This window comes from Dromiciops gliroides, chromosome 3, assembly GCF_019393635.1.
Source record: "Dromiciops gliroides isolate mDroGli1 chromosome 3, mDroGli1.pri, whole genome shotgun sequence".
Taxonomy (NCBI): domain Eukaryota; kingdom Metazoa; phylum Chordata; class Mammalia; order Microbiotheria; family Microbiotheriidae; genus Dromiciops; species Dromiciops gliroides.
Window position 1 is genome coordinate 656,106,865 of NC_057863.1, and position 22,797 is coordinate 656,129,661.

The 22,797-nt window shown below is 46.6% G+C and overlaps 1 protein-coding gene across 2 annotated transcripts; it reads left to right on the forward strand.

The window, feature by feature from the left end:
• The first annotated feature begins 247 nt into the window (after nt 1-247).
• LOC122746422 (zinc finger protein OZF-like) lies at nt 248-18,962 on the forward strand. Of its 2 annotated transcripts, none has more exons than XM_043992001.1 (5): nt 248-345; nt 5,426-5,492; nt 8,338-8,464; nt 8,954-9,049; nt 13,020-18,962. In XM_043992001.1, the coding sequence occupies exons 1-5, from the start codon at nt 254-256 to the stop codon at nt 14,435-14,437; spliced, it is 1,800 nt and encodes a 599-aa protein (XP_043847936.1). In that variant the 5' UTR covers nt 248-253; the 3' UTR covers nt 14,438-18,962. The 2 variants fall into 2 exon arrangements, with proteins under 2 accessions (XP_043847936.1, XP_043847937.1); XM_043992002.1 differs by lacking the exon at nt 248-345 and adding an exon at nt 362-451.
• The last annotated feature ends 3,835 nt before the right edge of the window (nt 18,963-22,797 follow it).

Consider the following 22,797-nt stretch of genomic DNA (forward strand, 5'->3'; position numbering starts at 1 on the left):
TGGGGAGGAGGAGCACACAAGACTGATGACGGGACTGGTGAGGCCGGGGAGGAGCCCGAAGCAATCTGAAGTGTTTTTTCACAATCCCCATCACCCCTCCATCCCAGCCCTAATGAGTCCCGGAGGGACTAGGGTGGGGCGAGACCCAAAGGCCCGCGGTGAAACTATGTATGAGGCGGTCCTGGCGCCCGGAGGCCTTTGGGAAATGTAGTTCTGGCTCCGCTCTGCGCACGCGCAGTTCCTGAGGAAGAGGATGCGCGCGCAGCACCACCCAGCCGCCATTGACGAAGTGTCCGCTTGGAGGCGGCTCCTGAGGCTCCGTCCGGCTCATATCTTCAGAAACAGGTACGGCGGCCTCGGCCCTAGGGCCCCGGTGGCGTCGGCGGAGGAGCGTGAGCCCTGCGGGTCGTTGGGGGAGCGTGGTCTTTGGGCCGCTATGTCTACAGTGGAGGTTGGGGCTCAGGGGCGGGGCGGGCAAGGTGGGGGGCGGGGATCACGTTCATTTGTCAACTGCACCCGTGAGCCTCGCGGCCATTGGTTGGATGACAGTGGGCGGGGACAGGGCTCTCGAAGGTCCCGGCTATTGGCCGGTTGGGGGACGGCTCTCCTGTAGATCATGGTCATTGATTGTCTTCGGAATGGCAGAATGGGCCAGTAGACCGTCCCGTCCTCTCCCGCCTGCACGTACCCGTTGTCCCTCCCGAGCCCGTTTCCTCCTTTGTCAAGTTGGGCACTGATCAGGGTCACAGGGTGGAGCCTGGGGACGTGGGTACAGAGACCTGCATCCGTCCGTCTGTGGGACCCTGGGCAAGTCTCCTGGCCTTCCTGGGTCTTAGTTTTCTGTTCTGCGAAATGGGGCCCCTGTTGGCAGCCCCTTGGGCGGGGGCCGACGGGACCAGGTGGGACAGGTCCGGGGGCCCAGGAAGGCGCTAAAGCCTCCCCCGCTCACCCGGGCTGCCAAGCCCTGATGCCGACCTAGCCTCCTTTTCTTTGGAAACCGTTACCATAGTAACCATCACCCTCTCTGCGATGCGACTCCCATGGGGGAGCTGGAGCAGACGGCGGAGGGTGGGATGTTGTGGGGGGTGGGGAGGAGGAGGAATGTTGTGGGGTGGGTGGGCCGTAGTCCAGCCTCCAGCATGGTCGCCCTCATTCTGTGAGAGATGCAGCTTCGGCAGTAGCACCTCCTCCCGGTGCTTGGTTTCTTGATTTTTATTTTCTCTCCTCTTTTTAAAGTTTGGTTTAAGGTTAGGAAATGGGTGTGTTTTGTTCTTGTATTTTGGTCTAAGCTCCGAGGCTCTCCTCCCCAGCCTTTCTGCCCAGGCCGCTGCCCGCAGGAGCCCAAGAAGCCCTAGCGCTTTGATTTGATTGAATCTGCATTATTGTGAACTCCTTAGGGATTCTGAGACGAAAAGCCAATCTCTCCTTCAAGGAGACGACATTCGGGGTGGGGGTGGGGGGAAAGGTAGCCAAACTTTTCTTCCTGCCCTAAATCACCATCTGCTTCCCTCCCCCACACTCACACATTTCATTTGCAAATAAAACTAAGCTATATTTAAAAATAGAGTAATGGTGGGGTAGCTAGGTGGCGCAGTGGATAGAGCACCGGCTCTGGAGTCAGGAGGACCTGAGTTCAAATCTGATCTCAGACACTTAACACTTACTAGCTGTGTGACCCTGGGCAAGTCACTTAACCCCAATTGCCTTGTAAAAAAAATAAGAGTAATGGTGGAGGCAGAAATGAACTGGGGAGGAATGGGGGGGGGGCATCCAGAGAAACCTGTAGGAAGGAGAGAGGGGGAGGTGGTGGTTTCTGTGCGTTCTTGTAAATCTCTGGAGTCTCAGACCTCATCCAGGGGCCCTTTTTAAGCTAGTCTCAGATTGAGAACACACTGCTCCTTGCCTTTCTCCTTGTTGGTTGTGTCTGAGGCTTCTGTAAGTCTCTGCTGGAGATAGAACTTGGCATCATCCATAGAGCATGACCCCAAGCTAGGAAGATGCTGCACAGGATTAGGGAAAACCACATGTCCAGAGAAACTGGTACCTCTGGGCTTCAGGCCTTGATGTCATCAGTCTGCCTAAGAGTCATGGGATACATAGGTCCACACTTTTCCTAGGTGCGGCCATTCTCCTGTGCACAAAGCTGCTTCTCAGCTACTCTCAGATCACAGAAGCCCTTGTTCGATTCTTTTGGTAAAACAGCAACATTACCCTTTCAGAGACAAAGCAAGCTCTGTCAGTCTGGAATCTGCAGAGACTGCAGGTTTGTGATTTAGGAAATGAGGAGTTTCTCTCTCCAGCTAGAAAGAACAGTTGAGTGCAGTGCATTCAGTCTTCTAAGGAATTTCCCCTTGGGCGGTACATGATACTAACATGCAAGAGAGACAGGCCTAGCCAGCTCTTCAGATCAGAGGGCTCTGCTTCCCTCTACTCAGCTGCTAACATCAGAGGTCTCCAATCAAATCAGATCCCAGCACAGCTGCAGAGCCTGTCTCCAGTCTGCTGGGAAGTGGTGCTTGGTACCAAAGAGCCGACAAGCACAGTCTGCTCCCAGCAGCAAAGCCTGCCTGTCTCTCTCCCCTTCAGCCCTGGTTGGGTGACAGGGATATGCTCTAGGGCCTTCTCACCTCTCTTCCTATCCTCTTAACCTGTGCTCTGTGGACCTTGCTTCTGTGCTTCTTGGTTCTGTCTCCAGACCATGTCTTCTGTTTTCAGAAGGGCTTTCACTTTTCTCCTCTAAACCACTCACAGCTGGGGGCAGGAATGGCAGCTTAGCCGGAGAATTAAGGTTCCCTGAGGGAGAGACGTGGGGCGTCTTGTTCCAGGAGAGCCAAACTAGCACCATCACCTGGAACATCACCTCTGCTCAGATCCCTGTGGAGCTAGGCCAAGGTCCTAAACCCAAGGGACTTGGGAATAGCCATGCGCCCAGGTCACTGCCTCTGCTCTACCTGCCACCATGGAGGGGAGCAATCATGGAAGACAAGGGGACCACCTTCCTTGCCGCTGATGGGCAGGTAAGCCCAGGAAGGCTGCGCAGACCTCTGATTGGTCACGCTTCCAGCCCTGATCCAGCAGCGGTCATCCTGGGAACGGCTTCTGTGGGTGCCCCAGAAAAGACACTTCTTGCCATCAGAATCGAACGGTCCTGTCTCCATAAGAAACAGAAGATTTGATCCGTGCAGATGACCCTAAAGAAGAGGCATTGACACTTGTCACTGCACAGGAAGGGCTGCGGGACCTTCCCACCCGGCTTGCAGCTAAGACCGTGTATGTGACTTTCCTCCAGGCAGGCACTGGCTGCCTTTTCCCTTTCTCTCCCCAGCACCTACCAGAGGGCTTTGTTATGCTTCACAAGTCCCTTTGCATTCACTTCTTCCTCTTCTGAGGGGGTCTTGTCTTTGGCTTCTTCTCTCTGGCTTTTAATGCCTGTGATCAGGGCTTCTTCTTGAGTAGTGACCCATCTCTAATTTAGGGGGAGAAACCTCAGAGCGACATGTGGTATATGGGGTGTGTGTGTGTGTACATATACAAACATACACACACACACACACACACACACACATATAATCATGCAGTAGTTCCATAGTCACAAAACAATTCTCTGGTACAACGTTTCCTGGTGGGGAGCATGCTCTCTGTCATTTCTAGCACATGGAATCTCTTGGAAGGAAAGAAACGAACGTGTCAGGTGGCCTTGCCTAATCGTCAGAGTCTTAGGTTTATGACCTGAGGAGAAATCTCTCAAGGTGCTTACTGTGGGGCAACATAATGCGATCTTGTCCATCTTGCATTCCTCTACAGCTGCCCTCTCCCATACTGCACCTGGTGTGGAAGATCAGCCAGAGAAAGGCTGGGCTGGACAATAGGCCAGGAAGATCCCGTGTGGAAAGCCCAAAGTCCGGTCACAGACACTGTCCAGCACTGCAGAAAGACCTTCCTTCCAACTTGTTCTAGGGTCATGAAAGGGGCTGGTCCCCACCGTAGTCATCTCCCCACTTCTCTCCAGCTTTAATGCTCATCTTCCTCCTCAGTGGAGTTCTCCACCAGGGTCACCAGCTTCTCAATGTTCTGTGAAGCCTGTGAGGATGCCCAAGTATGGCTCCCGCACCAGCAACTTTGGCAGAACACCCGGCCTTAGCCACTGCACACAGAGCTCCTGGAGGTCACTCAGGGCATCCTTATGGAAGTCCGTGGGCTAGGAATGACAGGTAGCATCCTCTTCATTCTTTGGTGGTGGGCCGAGTCCCGTAGGGTCAGGGCACTTGCCCCAGGCATGACGAAGGCCAGATCTATAAATGGCGCCCGTGGGTTTTTTCACTCAACCTCATGCTGCCTTTTTGCTCTCAAAGTGACTCTTCTGTCCCAGAAGCCGCATTCTCTGTCCCTAATGTGTATTGAGAATCCCTTCATCTCTGTCTTCATGTTCATGTCTCCTGGCTCCTCACATCAGCTGTGGGTTCGGGCGGGGTTCTGGCCTTTGATTCCATAACCAATCCAATGGCAGTGCCACTATTGGTAGAAAAATTGATCAAGCCCTTGTGCCAGGTGCCATACCAAGAAAAAAAAAGTAAGAAAGGGCTTGTCTTTAGGGAGCTTACATTCTTATAGGGAGAGACAACTCACAGATGGCAGTGATGCCAGGCCAGGGTGAAGTCACAGAGGTGGTGAGTGGAGCCACAGGACAATCGATTGACAAGCCTTTTCCAGAAGCAATGGAAGCATTGATGTGATTACAGCTCACAGAGCAGCAGGTGGAAAGGGGCAAGGGTGGCATCTATCCTAGCATGGCAGGGTGAAGGAAGATGTGGTGATTGGCGCTGCCCTCATCTTAGGGTCACGGATGTGGACCTTGGAGGGGCCCTGGAGGCTCCCAAAGCTCTCATTTTATAGATGAGGGAACTGAGGTGCAGAGTCAGGGTTACATAACTAGTCATTATCTAAGGCAGGATTTGAGCCTGGGTCTTCCTGATTCAAGTCCCTAGTCATGCTGACCCGACCTGGAAAGGTAGGTGCCAAGGTGGGACGGTCAGGCACTTTAATCAATAGACACAGCCCGGGCCAAGGAAGAGCAGTTGCTTGTTGGGCTTCAGAATTGACTCAGGGGGTCAGTGCGTCCATTCCTCAAGCACTTGTGTATAGGAGAAAAGGAACCCAAGGCGGGGGCGTCTCTCCTTAAACGTGTTACTTGGCCTGTAAAGCCGGCCCTTCTGTCCCGTGTCCCAGACCTGAGCCTGACCCCTCTGAGGACCAGGAAGGCTAAAGCCAAGCCCTTGTCGGCCACTCTGGGCCAGTCACTCAGGCTCTCACCTGGTGTCCTCAGGTCCGCTGGATCTGCTCAATGCCTGGGGAGTGACACAAACCTGTGTTGGGGGCTTCCTGCCGTGGGCTCAGCAGTTCTCAAATCTTTATTTCTCCTCCCCAGCTCTTCTTGCCAAGACGGGAACAGAAAGGCAGGAATGGCCCTCGCGCTGCCGACGGCCAAGTGCCAGGTGAGTCGGAATTCCCCCCCTTCTAGCCTAAAAGACCCTCTCTGAGGGGCTGTATTTCCTTTTCTTTTCCCCTGAGGAATCTCCTTCCCAATAAAGACTGATCCAAGAAACTCAGAAGATACCAACCCAGCATTTATTAGGCTCTTACTGTATGCACTCCCCTGCTTAGAAAGGGCCCCAGAAACCATCTAGTTGGGCTGGTGCCTGAACAAGACTCCCCCTCTGACAGACTAGACCAGGGACCACCCAGTCCCTGCTTAGAGATCGGGGGCTGGGAGGGTAGGTGGCCCTTGCTTTCCTGGACAGCCCAGTCTGCTCACTGTTGGGCAGACTTTTCCTTCTTGTTCCTGATTCTGCCTCTGGGGCCAAACAGGGCAAGTGGAATCTCTCTTCGCAGCCGCCTGCCCGTCAAGTTCTGAGGCCCCTTAAGTCTTTGGACTGGATTGGACTTTGGTTAAGGTTGGTCATGTGCTCTGTACACATTCTCCCGTGGGGCTCTCTCAGCAACCCAAAAGAGATTTTCATTTTACATTTGAGGAAACTGAGGCTCAGGAAGGCTAAGGGATTTGCTGGGGCAGCAGCTAGTAAGTGTTGAGCCAGAGTGCAGATCGAGGTCTTTGGACTCCAGGGCTCTTCATTTTTAATTGCGTTCATGCTCTCCCTTTCTCCCTCCCTCCCTCCCTCCCTCCCCCTCCCTCTCCCTCTTCCTCCCCCTCCCCCTCTCCCTCTCCCCCTCCCTCTTCCTCTCTCTCTCTCTCTCCCCCCTCCCCCTCCCCCTCCCTCCCCCTCCCCCTCCCTCTCCTCCTTCTCCCCCCCCCTCTCCCCCCTCTCCCTCTTCCTCCCCCTCCCCCTCTCCCTCTCCCCCTCCCTCTTCCTCTCTCTCCTTCTCTCTCTCTCTCTCTCTCTCCCCCCTCCCCCCCTCCCCCTCCCCCTCCCTCCCCCCCTCCTTCCCCCTCCCCCTCCCTCTCCTTCTCTGGCTCTCCCCTTCTATTCCTCTCTCCCTCTGCCTCTTTCCTCCCCAGTTATTTCCTGATGTAAGCAGGCCCTTTCCCTCCCCCTCCCCCCAACATATACGCCCTAGAAATTGAGTCCTCATAGCAAATGGACATAGTGATGCAGAATGGGATGACTGAGTGACTAAGAGGGGGCACAAAGAGTGAGATGAGCTTTGGTTTTGAATCCAGTGGACCTGGGGCCCTGCTACTTACTGCCTGTGAGATCTTAGCCAAGTCACTTGACCTCTATGGCCTCCGTTTCCTCATCCGTAAAATGAAGGCGCTTGGCCAGACGGGGCCCAGGCTGTGAAAGACGTTGTACGATGTGGTAGCATCGGTGGTCCCCGTGGCAGCATCGGTGGTTCCCATGGCAGCATCGGTGGTCCCCATGGCAGCATCGGTGGTCCCCATGGCAGCATCGGTGGTTCCCATGGCAGCATCGGTAGCTCCCCGTGACAGCATCGGTGGTTCCCATGGCAGCATCGGTGGTTCCCTGGCTCTTGTGAGAGGAAGGACACCTATTTCATTCTCTGTTTTCTGGAACCAAGAATGTTCCTTGTGATAATGTTGAGTCTTTTACTCTTCCCTTGTCTACACTCGCTTGCCCAATCCCTCCACGTGTGACAGGATCTCAAGGCCCTTCTCTGGAGGCTTCCCAAGGGCCCAGAGTCCCTTCTGGAAGGTAGAGCCCTGAACTGGATGGCATCTCTCTGAAGGCATCCAGCCAGGGGAGGACAAGTGGCTCTCTTCCTTGCCTCCTTCGGGCCACTGTCTCTCTCTTCATCCACTGTGAGGTCGCCGGACGTGTGTGGAGTGCCTGAGCTTGCAGTCCCTACGGTGTCACTAAAACAGCCTGCCTGTTGTTCTCCTGGGTGTTGTTGCCCAGCCTCAGCGCTCTGTGAGCTTTCTCACTGCCCACGATTGTCCTTAGTGGCCTGGGCTGTGCCATTGTCTCTGCTCCCATTCTCTCTCTCACCTTTGTGCCTCCCTCTGCAGCCACATTTGAGGTAGGCACCTCCTCCGTGCTGTCTTTGGCATCTTATTCTGGTCAGCTCCTCACTCCTCCGAGGTAGATTTCCCTCTAGAATGCAAGGCCTTGGGGTCACCGGCTCTTCCCAAACCCGAGGTGGGTGTCCCACTGGAGTCGGTTGCTGCTTTTCCTCCGCTGTCATCCATCCGGCCTTTTCCCCACCCGTGGTTCCTGCGATGTGCCCTTGCCACCACTCTCCGACTTTGATGATCATCATGGTGCAGTGAAGACAGCGTGGGCCTGGGGGCAGCAAGACCTGGCTTCAGAGCCGGTCTTGGATCTGTCCCTTGAGTCCTTCGAGCAAGGCCGGGGCAGGGGCTGGTGGGGCACTTGTTTGTCATGGATGCTGCTCAGGAGAGGCCCGTGAGGCCGCTGGCCTCATGGAGGTTCTTGGGAGCCAGGCTGGAGGAGTCCAGCCTTTGGCCCCTGCCCTGGCATAGACCACGTGCTTCCTAACCACCCGGAAGCTTGACTAGCATTGAGTGTTTTTGGCTCTGCCCTCTTCACCCCTATAGTGAACAATCACACAAGGGGCCTGGCGGGCCTCTTCCTCCATCGCAGAGACCTGTTGGTGTCCTTGGCTCCCAGGAGAGCCCAGCCCGGCTTCCATGTAGGGTGTGCTCAGCACGTGCTGGCCGAGTGTGAGTTAGGGAGCTCAAGGGTGATGTGGGAGATGAGTCACTAGGGTCAGTCTGAGCTGTTAAAGAAGAAGACCCGCCTTGGCTTACAGAGTCTGCTGGAGAGTGGGCCCTTGGTGCTCAGAGAGCCGCCTCCCTTGTGTCCTTGCCTGTGGCTGAGCCACTGTGTGTCTGCATTTCAGAGACTGGTGACGTTCAGGGATGTTGCCGTGGACTTCACGCGCGAGGAGTGGGGGCGGCTGGACTCGCTGCAGAGGGGCCTGTACCGGGATGTGATGCTGGAGAACTACCAGAACCTGGTGTCGCTGGGTAAGCATGGTTTTAGCCTGTTTCTATGGCTGCCCTTGCTTACGGCCCAAAGGCCTGGGCTCTCTGCCCTTGAGAGGTGGCTTGCTCCGCACGAATATTCCACCATGAATGGTGTGTTGGGCACAGGGCAGGATGGTCTTTCTAAATCTTTTGGGGCTCATGGGCTGGAGTATTCCTGCTGCAGCTTCTCAGGAGAAAGGCCTTTGGGATGGCTCCCCTCGGTACTCTCCCCCAAGATCAGAGACTTTCCTCTAGATTCTCGGGACAGACACCCAGCAACACGCAGAATACAAATCCTCTTAGCACTGAGGGAGGTGGCTGAAATGGTTTTTTTCTTGAATAATTCTCCCTTCCTTCCCAACAAGGCAGCCCAGAGCAGCCTCCGGGGGACTCTGGGTCATCCCAGGTGATGCTGTCATCTATCTTGTTTTCCCCTTAAGAGATTGGATATGGTCCCGTGGCCCATTCTCCTTTCTTCCCCATTAACAGGTCTTCCAGTTTCTAAACCAGATGTGATCTCTCAGTTGGAGCGAGGGGAAGCACCATGGATGCCTGAGGGAGAAGTCCTAGGAGACCCCTGTCTGGGTGAGTGTGTTACTGATGGGACCTCCGGCCAGCCCCAGGTCAGCTGCTCAGTCAGGGGCCAGCACCTGGCAGTTCTTCCCCAAGGCTCCTGGACCTGTGGGGCTCCTATGTCCTCGTCTCTGATAGCCGCTTTCTCCTCCCTCATATCCCCCAGCCACAGAGAAGTTACCCCCTTTTTTGGAGGGTAAATGTGTAAAAATGTATTCTAACTTTACAAAACATAAAACACCCATTGAAGAAAAGAGAACTGGCATGCTTCCATAAGAAGGTGGTCATTGCTCAGCAGTGTAGAGAGAGACACAGATGGCAAGGCTCATGTCCAGTGAAGGCTCCCAGGGCTGCAGGGCAGGTCAGCACACTGTGGTACTAGCCAGTGCATTTTGCCAGAGGTTTGGTTTGAAGCGGGGAGGCTGTGCTGCTGTGGGTCAGTGCCTTCCCCAGCTCTGCCGAGGGCTAACGCAGCGATGCCACTCTGGTCACGATGGCTGGAGATAACAAGCACTCTTTGAAAGAGAAGCTGCCTGTCCACTCTCATCAGAAGCAGCACGAATGGAGGTCAGGTGCAAACTTTTGTGATTCTCGGGGGCAGATGGTAAGATCCTGAAGAGACCCTGGACCCTTGCATTGGCGGGCATGATTACTAAAGGCCTGTGGCTGCTGGTAGGCTTGGCCTTTGTGCTGACAGTACTGGCTGTGAGCATGGGGGCAGAGGGGAGACAAGGAAAAGCTTCCTTCAGCCTTCGCACCCTCCGTCCCACACCTGTTCAGTTGGTCCTCATGGGACACAGACTCAAAGCTCTTCTGGTTTTCTTCCTGTGGACATGGAGATTCTACATATCACAAACGTCTTCTGAAACTGTGACACCCAGCCCAGAACACAAGCTCTGCCCCCTCTTCATTCAGCCCTTTAGCTCCGTGGAGGCCGCATTACCGTGTTGGCTCTTGGGAGTTGGTAGCCCCCTCAGGTCCTGCGGGGACTCGCCTAGTCCCGCCTCCCGCATTGTGCCCACGTGAAGGGTTTCAGTGTAAGGCTTGATAGTTATCCCTGTCTGTTTGGAAGAAGGTCCTTCATCCAGGATTCCTTCTGGCCAAGACCTCGGAGGACCCCTTGTGACGTTGGATGTTCCAGTAGATAGGTGGGTCATCTTGTCTTCACGCAGGGCTGAACGTGGCTCCCTGGGGCACTCCACCAAGGGACTGGCCTCCAGGTCCGCCTCAAAAAGTGTTTGAGATTTGTCGTTGTTGTTGTTGTGATTGTTTTTAGTGGCGATTTCTTGTGTCCGGCTTGTTGCTCAGTTCCCCATCCATGCTTATTGTACTCACGCTTCCTCTTAATATCTCCAGCTTTCCCAGGAGGATGGGTTGAGACATGTGGTCAGAGGCTTGGCTAACGTAAAGGAAGCTTGACAGCGTTCCCTCATGTACCACATAGGCTCACACCCAGTAATCAAGTATCTGTTAGGAACAGGGCGTTGGCGCTAAGTTCTTGGTGTTGTGATTAGAATTTAACAAAAGGGTAAATTAAGGCAGATCTCTGAGAAAGATCACATTGATTAGCAGGGGCATGATACTTGTTAATAAATGGGTCAGTGGCTCACCGCCATTGGTGCCACAGACCCTGAGCAAAAAGACAGTTCCTCTTCTATAGTTTTTTTGTTTTGTTTTGTTTTTGTTTTTTTTTGCGGGGCAATTGGGGTTAAGTGACTTGCCAAGGGTCACACAGCTAGTGTTAAGTGTCTGAGGCTGAATTTGAACTCAGGTCCTCCTGAATTCAGGGCCGGTGCTCTATCCTCTGCGCCACCTAGCTGCCCCCTCTTCTATAGGTTTTGGGGAATATCAAAGAGAGAACAGAACAGGGGAGAGAAAATCATGGAATTAAGAGCAACGTGATTGCTTACAGAGCTGAGGTGCAGGGGACAACATGGTTGGTTGGAAGTTTGGTAATGGGGGCCAGCAACAACTCCCCTTTTTCTCTCACGAGACTAAACTGTGCTTGTTGTCTGAATGCAGGGGCGAGAGAGTGGCCAGATACAAACTGTCCTGGTGATGGGAAGCGGGGCTGGGTTCAGCTCTTACTTCAGACACTTTCTCGAACCTAATCAATCTCTTTGTAGGGGTATACACTGCCCATGTCATCAAGAACAACCATAAGAGAGAGAGAGGACAGTCCTTGCACTGTCATTACCCAGAACCACAAAAGATGGTCAAAAGATGGTTTGTTTTTAGACAGCAGACCAAACATCCTTGAATGATAGCTTGATGGAATAAAGAGATCAGGCCCAAACTCTCTGTCTATTCATACATATTCTCCAGGGTCATTTAAATTCCTTGAGCAGGATAGCCATATTTTATTATTGTTGTTGTTATTTTTTTGTTTGTTTGTTTTTTGGGTAGGGCAATGAGGGTTAAGTGACTTGCCCAGGGTCACACAGCTAGTAAGTGTCAAGTGTCTGAGGCCGGATTTGAACTCAGATCCTCCTGAATCCAGGGCCAGTGCTTTATCCACTGAACCACCTAGCTGCCCCTGAGAGCTGGATTTTTAAACTTAACTTCTTATAGGCCAGCAGACCTCAGAACTAAGTTTAGAAACAAAGGACAAGGACTTAAGCAGTTATGGGACAAAGTCAATTACTTGTAAATAGAATCAATAAGGAAATGCTACAGTATCAATTTTAACCCCTTGGGGATACAAGTATACAAACATGACAACAGTGTCTCTGTTCCAAAGAGCTGATATGTTACTGCATTTAATGGTCCTACTGATTGTGCCCCCGCCCCTTTCCCCACCTGCTTTTAGGTAGATGAAATGTTTGACCAGTATTTTAAATGAACGAATCAAATATGTATCACTTTATTTTTTAAATTTTAGAAAATGAAAAGGGAAAGATCTTTTAAGAACTGCATAGATATAGTGTCTTAGCAAGAAGGTCAACACCAGAGTTTAAAGTCAAGTATTGCATTGAGGCGGCTGGGCGGTGCAGTAGATAGAGTGCTGGACCTGGAGGCGGGAAGACCGGAGTTCAAAGCCAGCCTCAGATGCTTTTAGCTGGAGAAGTCGCTTCACTGCTGTTTGCCTCAGTTTTTCATCTGTGTAATGGGAATAAGAATGGCATCTTCCTCCCAGGGTTGTTGTGAAGCTCAAAGGTGTTGGCACATACAAACAATGTTCATGGGGCAGCTAGATGGTACAGTGGATAGAGCACCGGCCCTGGATTCAGGAGTACCCGAGTTCAAATCCGGCCTCAGACACTTAACACTTACTAGCTGTGTGACCCTGGGCAAGTCACTTAACCCCAATTGCCCCTCAAAAAAACCCAAAAAAACAAAAAAACCCCAAAAACAAACAATGTTCATTCCCACCCCTACCCTCTGCATCATCCCCAAAGCCTGGAGCAGTCCCTGTTCTTAATTTAGATGTTCTGTTAGAAAGTTCCATACAATCAACTGGCTTCGTCATCTTTTGTGGTTCTGGGTAATGACAGTTCCAGGACTGTCCTCTCTCTCTTATGGTTGTTCTTGATGACATGGGCAGTGAATACCCCTACAAAGAGACTGATTAGGTTCAAGAAAGTGTCTGAAGTAGGAGCTGAACCCAGCCCCGCTTCCCATCACCAGGACAGTTTGTATCAACAATACTCTCTTCTTGAAAAGTGATGCTTCCTGGCCAGGTTTTTTCCTCCCAGATAAAATGTTCTCCTTGATGGAGGAAACCAAACATAAAATTTATAATGAAATATTTTCATTTTCATTTTTTTTTTTTTTAGTGAGGCAGTTGGGGTTAAGTGACTTGCCCAGGGTCACACAGCTAGTAAGTGTTAAGTGTCTGAGGCCAGATTTGAACTCAGGTACTCCTGACTCCAGGGCCAGTGCTCTATCCACTGTGCTACCTAGCTGCCCCAATATTTTCATTTTTCAAAGCACAGAGAATAGTAAATACTGATGCGGGTTTTTTTTTGTTTGTTTCTTGCAGATTATCTTAGTCAGGAAATTAGATATCCAAGCAAGATCTCCAGTCCAAAACAGGGCCTTTGTACAGGAGCATCGTCCAATCCCAGTCTCACAAGGGATGATCCCTGGAATTCCACGATTGAAGAAATTTGGGAGTATTTTAACAGTGTAGAGGGGCCACAGCATACTCTCCAGACACACTCTAGACAAATTGGAAGCAGTCACCAAGAGATTTCCAATAAGGTAAGCATCCAAGGATGTGGAATGTTTGAGAGAAGTTGTAGCCCAAGGGCATTGTTTGTGTCACAACAAAGAGTTTCCGCAGAAAGAAGCTTCTATGAGGTTGATACCCTTATAAAGAGCTTTGGACAATTTTCAGAAGTAATTAAACAGCATAGAATTTCCTTTCAGAAAAAACTCTGTAAGTATGGTAAATGTGGAAAGGCCTTCAGTTACCACTCAGACCTTACTGACTTTCATATGATACATATTGGAGACAAATCATATGAATGTAATGAATATGGGAAAGCCTTAAATAAAGGATCACACCATACTTATCGTCAGAGACTTCATACTGGAGAAAAACCCTTTGAATGTAATGAATGTGAGAAATCCTTTAGTCGGAGGACATCCCTTATTTACCATCAGAGAATTCATACTGGAGAGAAACCCTTTGAATGTGGTGAGTGTGGAAAGGTGTTCAGCTATAAGATATCACTTATTTATCATCAAAGAACTCATACTGGAGAGAAACCCTTTGAATGCAATGAATGTGGGAAAGTCTTTAGCAAGAAGTCTCATCTTACTCAACATCAGAGAATTCATAGTGGAGAGAAACCTTTTGTGTGTAATGTATGTGGGAAAGCCTTCATCCAGAGGGGGCACCTTACCAAACATTGGAGAATTCATGCTGGAGAGAAGCCTTTTGAATGTAATGAATGTGGGAAAGCCTTTAGCCGAAGGGAACACCTTACTGTACACCAGAGAATGCACACCAGAGAGAAACCCTTTCAATGTAATGAATGTGGGAAAGCCTTTAGCCTTAGGGGAAACCTTACTCAACACCAGAATATTCACACTAGGGAGAAGTCCTATAAGTGTAATGAATGTGGAAAAGATTTCAGCCACAGGGCTTCCCTCATTCATCATCAGATAATCCACACTGGAGAGAAACTCTTTGAATGTAGTGAATGTGGAAAGGTCTTCAGCCATAAGACATCCCTTATTTATCATCAGAGAATTCATACTGGAGAGAGACCCTTTGAATGCAATGAATGTGGGAAAGTCTTTAGCAAGAAGTCCCATCTTACTCAACACCAGAGAATTCATAGTGGAGAGAAACCTTTTGTGTGTAGCGTATGTGGGAAAGCCTTCATCCAGAGGGGGCACCTTACCAAACATTGGAGAATTCATGCTGGAGAGAAGTCTTTTGAATTGTGAGAAAGTAATAATTAATAACGGACTTTTTGGGGACACAGGAACCCCCCCCCCACTCAAGGGCTTAGCTCAGGAACCTTACCTGATCTCTTTCAAAGCTAGCCCTGAGTCAGTAGAAATGCAAATCAGACTCTGAGTAGAGATGAAGACCACACATAAGACCTCTGCCCTCAGAGGGTCTGTCTTTCACTTGACCCTGCAGGTGATGCCCATTTTCATATGAACCACCCTCAGATCCCAGAAACCAATAGAACTGATTGATGCTAGCCCATTAGCTTTGATGAGTGTGTAAGAGCCGCCTCTAGGGAAGACCATTCTGGGGTGGGCCACACAAGGCTTACACTTCCTCTGGCTCTTGTGCTGACCCAGAGGGAGGTAGCCACACATCCCCTCTCCTCTCTCTATCTGGGTAATGTAGGGCTTCTGAACTGTGGAGCCATGTGCTCTCTCTCTATGGTGCTGGAGGTTTTTGGCTTGTGTTAAATGTGGTCAACTCTTTACTAACATTTAATGTGATTTAATAATAAATGCTTGCCACCAAAACTGGTGCAATAGCCTCTAATTTATAAATAGCAATATATGAGAAACCCCAGTTAAGTTCCCCAATAACTTAGAACACAGATAGGCTTCCCCCTCAATATTTCAAGTGACACAGTTTGCCTGACCATGAAGGGCATTTTGGACCCTGAAATCTTCTGACCCTCTCTTTAAGAAACTTGGGTAAGAAATTCTCTGTTTGTATGTCTAACCTATTTTCGCTGATTTTATGTGCCCATTTCTAAATTTTCACAAGCTTATTTTCCCTTCTTGCTTTCTGATCTAAGTGCCTACTTTTCCCCTCAAACTTTTCTTTTTTACTCTGCCTAACAGGCAAACAGGAAGATATAAGAAAAAGGTTTTTTTTTGTTGTTGTTGTTGAGATGGTTTTAGGCTGTTACTTTAACAAATCAGAGCCAAAATCATTTTACAGACTGAGCTGATAAGATCCTGTTAGGGTTTTGGGTTTTTTTTTTTTTTTTGTGTGTGTGTTTTATTTTTCATATAGAAAGGTATATTTTGAAATACATTATGGGGATTAAAAATACCAAACCCTATTTTATTCCACAAGGGACTCTCCTAGAAAAAGTTCTTTTAGAATGGAATAAAGAAACACTACCAATTCAGCCAGGAATGACAAAAAACCCCCAACAACAACAACAACAACTTATTAAACTTTGTTTTACCTGGTCCACAACTTGTTTTAACCCCTCATAGGAAACTCCTTGGCCTCGTTTTGGAACCTTTGACTCTCAAATACTGACGGATTTAAAATCTGCTTTTGTAAATACGAATCCCAAACATTTAGTCTACTGGAGTTTGTAGAACAGTTTGAGCAAAATCACCCAGGAGGAGACATGAGCTTCTCCCTCCCCCCTCCCCCTCCCCCCGCCTTGTAGGACGGATGCTCACCTGAGCAGTCTGCCTCATCTGCTTCTCCTCAAACTCACCTTCCTGTTCCCTCACTTTCTTCAAATCCTAAGGCTACTCATGTCTTGCCACATTCTCCATGTCGTCGCCATTTCCACTGTTCTTTTTTGCCCTGTTCTCTCCTGGGTCTCCACCCATCCATGGAGGCGCCTAGCAAACTGGTCCCTCCACCCACGCACAGTCCCATGGCTTCTACTGCCAACAGGCCATGTTCCTGGTCTTCTCTAGTTTTAGAGAGAACAGAGAAGCCTGACCCCATCTTACCTCTACAGGAGATAATTTACCATCGTGGGAATAGATGTGGGATGAATCCCTTAAATTCCAGAGATGCTCATTTCCTTTGTAGTCATTTTGCTGATCTGTTTTTAAGTACCTTTTAAAAGGAATAGAATCTGAAGGCACCAAGAGGGAAAACAAAAGGAGAGAAGAAAAAAAAAGAGAGGAAGAGAAAGAGAAAGAACTAGAGAAGCCTGCTCTAGGACCAGAGAAAGAAAAGGTGGAAGAGACTATAGAGGAGAAACGTAAGCTGAAGAAAGAGGTGCCAGACAAGTACCAGCCCCTGAGGACCCACGCACAATCCAGAGTATTTTAGCTTCCATGCAGGAAATTTCTAGTAAGCTGAACCAAGTGACTGACAGTCGCCATCAGCCTTCGAGAACCTGTTTCTATTACCATAAACAGGGGCACATTTTGCAGGAATTAAGAATAAGGCAGCCAGAGGTTTGAGGATTTTAGAAGCTCCCAGATGGTGGGCACAACCAGAACAGTTCTGGATTCCCTCAGAGGAATAAGGGCAATGAGGAACCCCAACTTTGAAGGTCCAGCTCAAATGCTGCATAAAGGTTCTTTGTGTTACTGCATCTACATTGGAAATTAATTGTATGGGTTTTTATTATCATTGTCATTCTTTTAAACTTGTGTTTTAACTTATATTAGAATATGTTCTGATTTTTCACAAAGGGAAAAGCATCTACATACTAAATGCATACTATAGATAAAGAACATGTTGGTGATTGTATAAATATACAATAAATATAGCTTATAAAAAAGGGATAGATTACATTGATTCCCAAGGTAATGTGGTTTTTATTATTAATACATTGATGGAAATCATGTAATAATGAATAATGTTGTCAGTCATTTACATTTGTCATTTATTATCTATGTGATTATACTTATACACTTGTAATATTATTTGGAATTATTGTATATCTCAACTATATCCTGAGTCAAGAAGCACATTCACACTCTTTGCTATCATCATTATCCTCAATTGTGACAATCCCAATGAGCCTTGGATTATGGGAATTTACCATTTGAGATGTTAATTGATTTTATTCTGAGTCTACCAGATATGATCCTACTCCTGAGCAGCCATGATGCCAGCCACCCCAAGGGGGCACATGCATGAAGAGCAGGTACTGACCTGTCCTGGGAAAGGCTGGGAGGATGACCATTGGCAAGGTTGACGTAGGCTTCTTTTGGTTTCATTTTCCTCCCAGTTTGTCACACAATGTGGATGCGCACCCCACCCATCTACCCATCTGATTTTAAGCCTGGCACACTGCATTTGGCTGTCCGGAAAACTTTTGCCTGAAACTGCCACGAAGTTTGGGAAAGCTCATCTCCCTCACTTCTTTATTCTTTTGTGGTAACTTCCTGTAATTATCTCAGATGTCATAGGATGAGCACAGTATTGGAGTTGGCCTTGACATCTGTTACCGGTTGTGTTAGATTCTCTAATTTCTCCTAATGGCATAAGGATAATTAGGCACATGATGCAAAGACTGATGAAACTAGTATATAAATCCTTTTCTTAATGAATATCACAATTGGCTCACTCCTGTATACTAGTATAACTTGTGGACTCTTCTGCAAATGCTTTAAAGAGATATCCTCTTTTGTTAGAAGTTATTATAACTGAAGTTAATCTGACAGCTTTTCTATTATACCTTCTCAATTCATTCTCCACATGGGGGATTATAATAATGTTAAGTTAAAAAAAAGTTCCAATTTTTGTTTTTATTATATATGTTTCATATGTAAGAACTGGACAAAACATAATTGTACAATCTCTAAAAGATTCTGAATTTCCTTAGATCTATGTTTTGGAGAACTCTCATTGTTTATTTGGTTATGGACAAAGTTATTTAAAGTTGTGTTAAGATCAGTTTTGTAGGAAACTTACCAGCTGAGCATCAGCATCTAAAGAACCTGACAAAGATTTCTCTGCAAGCTCACCTGAGACCACGTCCAGACTCCAGAGCCGCATCCACATGGTGTCCCAAGAGCTGCATCTGGGATTTCCAGAGACTTAAATGGACATTTCCCTTTTCGTTTCCCCTTTCCTGTTGCGTACGCCATTTGTGACGTCTGCCTCCTAAAGGGGACTTCCCCCTTTAGTTTTTGTCAATGTTTTGCTCAGATTTTTCCTCTCCTTTTATTCCCCTTCACATTGTTAATCGTTATAAGTCCCACTAAGAACCCTTTGTAAAATATTTGTAATATTAGTTATTGCTTCAGTTAAGGAAACTGTTTCTTAAAGAATCCTCTGGGGGATTATGAGAAAATAATTATTCATAATGGACTTTTTGGGGACACAGGGACCCCCCCCCAACACTCAAGGGCTTAGCTCAGGAACCTTACCTGATCTCTTTCAAAGCTAGCCCTGAGTCAATAGAAATGAAAGTGAGTAGAGATTAATACCACACCTACCTGAAAGCCTTTGCCCTCAGAGGGTCTATCTTTCACTTGACCCTGCAGGTGATGCCCATTTTGATATGAACCACCCTCAGATCCCAGAAACCAATAGAAATGATTGATGCTAGCCAATTAGCTTTGATGAGTGTGTAAGAGCCGCCTCTAGGGAAGACCATTCTGGGGTGGGCCACACAAGGCTTACACTTCCTCTGGCTCTTGTGCTGACCCAGAGGGAGGTAGCCACACATCCCCTCTCCTCTCTCTATCTGGGTAATGTAGGGCTTCTGAACTGTGGAGCCATGTGCTCTCTCTCTATGGTGCTGGAGGTTTTTGGCTTGTGTTAAATGTGGTCAACTCTTTACTAACATTTAATGTGATTTAATAATAAATGCTTGCCACCAAAACTGGTTCAATAGCCTCTAATTTATAAATAGCAATATATGAGAAACCCCAGCTAAGTTCCCCAATAACTTAGAACAGAGACAGGCTTCCCCCCAATATTTCAAATGACACAGAATGTAATGAATGTGAGAAAGCCTTTAGCCCTAGGGGAAACCTTACTCAACCTTAATAGAGGTCAGAGAATTTATCCTGGAGAAAAGCCCTTTTTTTTGGTTTGTTTGTTTGTTTGGGTGGGGCAATGAGGGTTAAGTGACTTGCCCAAGTTCACACAGCTAGTAAGTGTCAAGTGTCTGAGGCTGGATTTGAACTCTCCTCCTGAATCCAGGGCCGGTGCTTTATCTACTGTGCCACCTAGCTGCCCCCTTTAAATAACAGTTTATTTAGGCCCTAGGGAAAGGAAACGAAGAGAGAAGTCTGTGGACTTCTCATGGGGAGAAGGCATGGCACAGAGGAGTAGCTCTCTGAGATACCTATCTCTGAGAAAAGCCCTTTGAATGTAATGAATGTGGGAAAACCTTTAGCTTGTGAGGAAACCTTAATGAACACTGGAAAATTCATACTCGAGAGAAACCTTTTGACTATAACAAATGTGGGAAAGCCTTCAGCCATATTTCACCAGTGAATTCATACTGGAGAGAAACTATTTGAATGTGGTGAATGTGGGAAGTCTTTCAGCTGGAGGGGAAACTTTAATGAACATAAAAGGGTTCACACTGGAGTGAAGCCTTTTTGTTTTAATGACTATAAGAAAGCCTATAGCAACAACTCATGCCTTCACATCAGATAATTCAAACGGAAGAAAAATTCTTTTAAGTGTAATAGAGGTGAAAATGGAGGTGTAATGGAGGGCAAATTTTAATGAACATCAGAAAAATCCTTTAATTTTAATGATTATGGAAAAAATGTCAGCCATGCTACATCCCTTACTCTTTGTCACATAATTCACACTGTAGAGAAATGTGTTGAGTGTAATGAATGTGGAAAAACCTTCAGTCAGAGAGGAAATCTGATAGAGATAATATATAATAGAAACCATTTGAATAGAATGAATGTGTGATATCTTTCTTCCATAGCACATCCTTTACTATGAGAGCAAACATAGTGTAAATAGGAATTTTAAATGTAATGTGGGAAAGCCTTCAGCCAGAGGAGAAACTTTATTGAATATGATAATTCATAATGAAGAAAGAAACCTTTTGAATATAATGAATGTGAGAAAACCTTTAGCCAGAGGGGAAACCTAATTAAATAACACAGAATTCATACTAGAGAGTATTCTGTGTAGAAATGTGGGAAATTCTTCAGCTGTGTATCATTTTTGGTTTGTCATCACAAAAATGCATAAAAGACAAATGTGAGAAAGCCTTTAGGACCCTTAAGTAACAAAAGAAAAAAATACCATTAAAAAGAGAATTCAAATGGAATAAAACAATGTAATGACTGGTTGTACTTCCTTCCTGTTAAGATATCTAAGATTTCATGATGTCAATTAATGATGGGAATATAATAAAAAGGGGAGAACTTCATAGTTATTTAATATTGAAGAGAAGTCAGAGTTCATCACCAACTCGAATATATTTGGTGCTTTGAATGATAAAAATTAAGTGCTTCTAATGTTTCTTCTTTTCATATAGATGAGTTGCCATCAAGTGGCAGTAGAATTGTCCTGGTCAGTTCGGAATATGTGCTGGGTCAGGATCTGTAACAATAAATAAACTAAAGAAATAGTATGATATATAGTACTGTAAGTTTTTGGATGTTTTTGCCTTTTATTCTCATTTCATACTAAACTTAGTGACTGTTAGCAAAAATAGGCATTCAGATACACAGGCAAGGAGAAAAAATATTAGAGGAATCTGTGAATGCTGTTATTTATGCGATAAAATAGTACTTTGCAATCCAGACAAAATGATAAAATCTGTGGGAAAAAAATCAGTCAGTATTAGAGGAATAATTTAAAATAGGAGGAATGAAGGTGATCTAATATGACCAGATCTCAAACTATTATTATTATTATTATAACTATTATTAAGTAATAATTATTAAATCTTTAATACTGGTTAAAAATACCAAAGTAGATCAGAGCAACAAGCGAGACACATTAGACTTAGAAGGAAATGGACACAATAATCTGCTGTTTGATTAACTCAGGAACACAAACTTCCTGGGGAAGGACTCCTCATTAACAAGAAAGAACTGATGAGAAAACTGGAAAGAAACTCAGCAAAGTAGCTTAATAGGTCACATTCTGAAAAGTCAAGGAGAATAGGAGCTATTTTTCATAACTATGGTTAGGGGGGACACTATAACCAAATGGGATAAAAGAGACATCATAAAAAGGCAGATAAAATAGGCAGTTATGGTTATATAAAACTAAATAGGTTTTAATTGGGCAAAATCAGTGAAGCTAGAATAAGAAAAGCTGCTTGGTGGGGGGTGGGGGAAATTACTTTAAATATCTCTGAAGACTCATGAGTTATTTAAAGGCAGTTGATACAAATGTATGTATGTACACATATACCTAAATGCCATTTCCCAATAATAAAATAATATGAGCATATTTTAAACAAGAAATGTAAATTATCAACCATGAAAGTTCTGCAGGTTAATAACAAATGCAAGGGGCAGCTAGGTGATGCAGTGGATAGAGCACCGGCCCTGGAGTCAGGAGTACCCGAGTTCAAATCCGGCCCCAGACACTTAACACACACTTACTAGCTGTGTGACCCTGGGCAAGTCACTTAACCCCAATTGCCTCACTAAAAAAACCCCAAAAAAACAATAACAAATGCAAACTAAAACAGCCCTAGAGTTTGACTTCTTATCCATCAATCTGGCAAAGATGACAAAAGAGGTAAATAGTCAATGTTGAGAGGTCTTTGGAAATCAGGTGTATTGATATACTATTGTTGGAACTTTGATTTGAACCAGACATTTTGGAAAACAATTTGGAGTTATGCAAAACAAAACAAAACAAAAACGTGGCTGAATTTTTCATATCTCTTTACCCAGCATTCATGTTACTGAGCATATACCCCAGGGAGATAACAGAGGGAAAGGTTCCATATATAGCATATTTATGGCGATACTTTTTTAAGGTGACAATGTGAAACATAGTGGGTGCCTATAACTGAGAATTGTTATTGACTAAATTGTTGTATTTGAATAGGAATGTTAGTTATTGTATCATTAAAAATGACCACTATGTTTGGGGCAGCTAGGTGGCACAGTGGATAGAGCACCTGCCCTGGAGTCAGGAGTACCTGAGTTCAAATCCGGCCTCAGACACTTAACACTTATTAGCTGTGTGACCCTGGGCAAGTCACTTAACCCCAATTGCCTCACTAAAAAAAACAATTTTTAAAAAATGACCGCTATGTGACATTCAGTGAATTATGGGAAGACTTTTATGAGTTCAAAAAGAGTGAAGAAAAGGGACATTATGAGGACAACATGTGCACAATGACTACAATAATATAAATGACATTACTACAAGATTCCATCAATCCTCTTTAATTCAGTGAATGATCTTAGTTTTGGAAGTCAGATTATGAAGCACTTCCATGATGGACTATCAGTATAGAATGTTTTGTATATGATCAACTGTTTTTTTATTATAATTGAAGGTTCCATTCTGGGGCCTTGGGCAGGGTGTGGGGAGAGGCATAATTGTAAAGGGCCCAGTGTAAAAAAATCCAAAGTATCAGTAAAACATTTTAAAATAATTTTGACAAAAAAAAATTGGCTAAATGGTAATTTGTATCTGGTTTCTTGGATCCAATTATAATTGCACA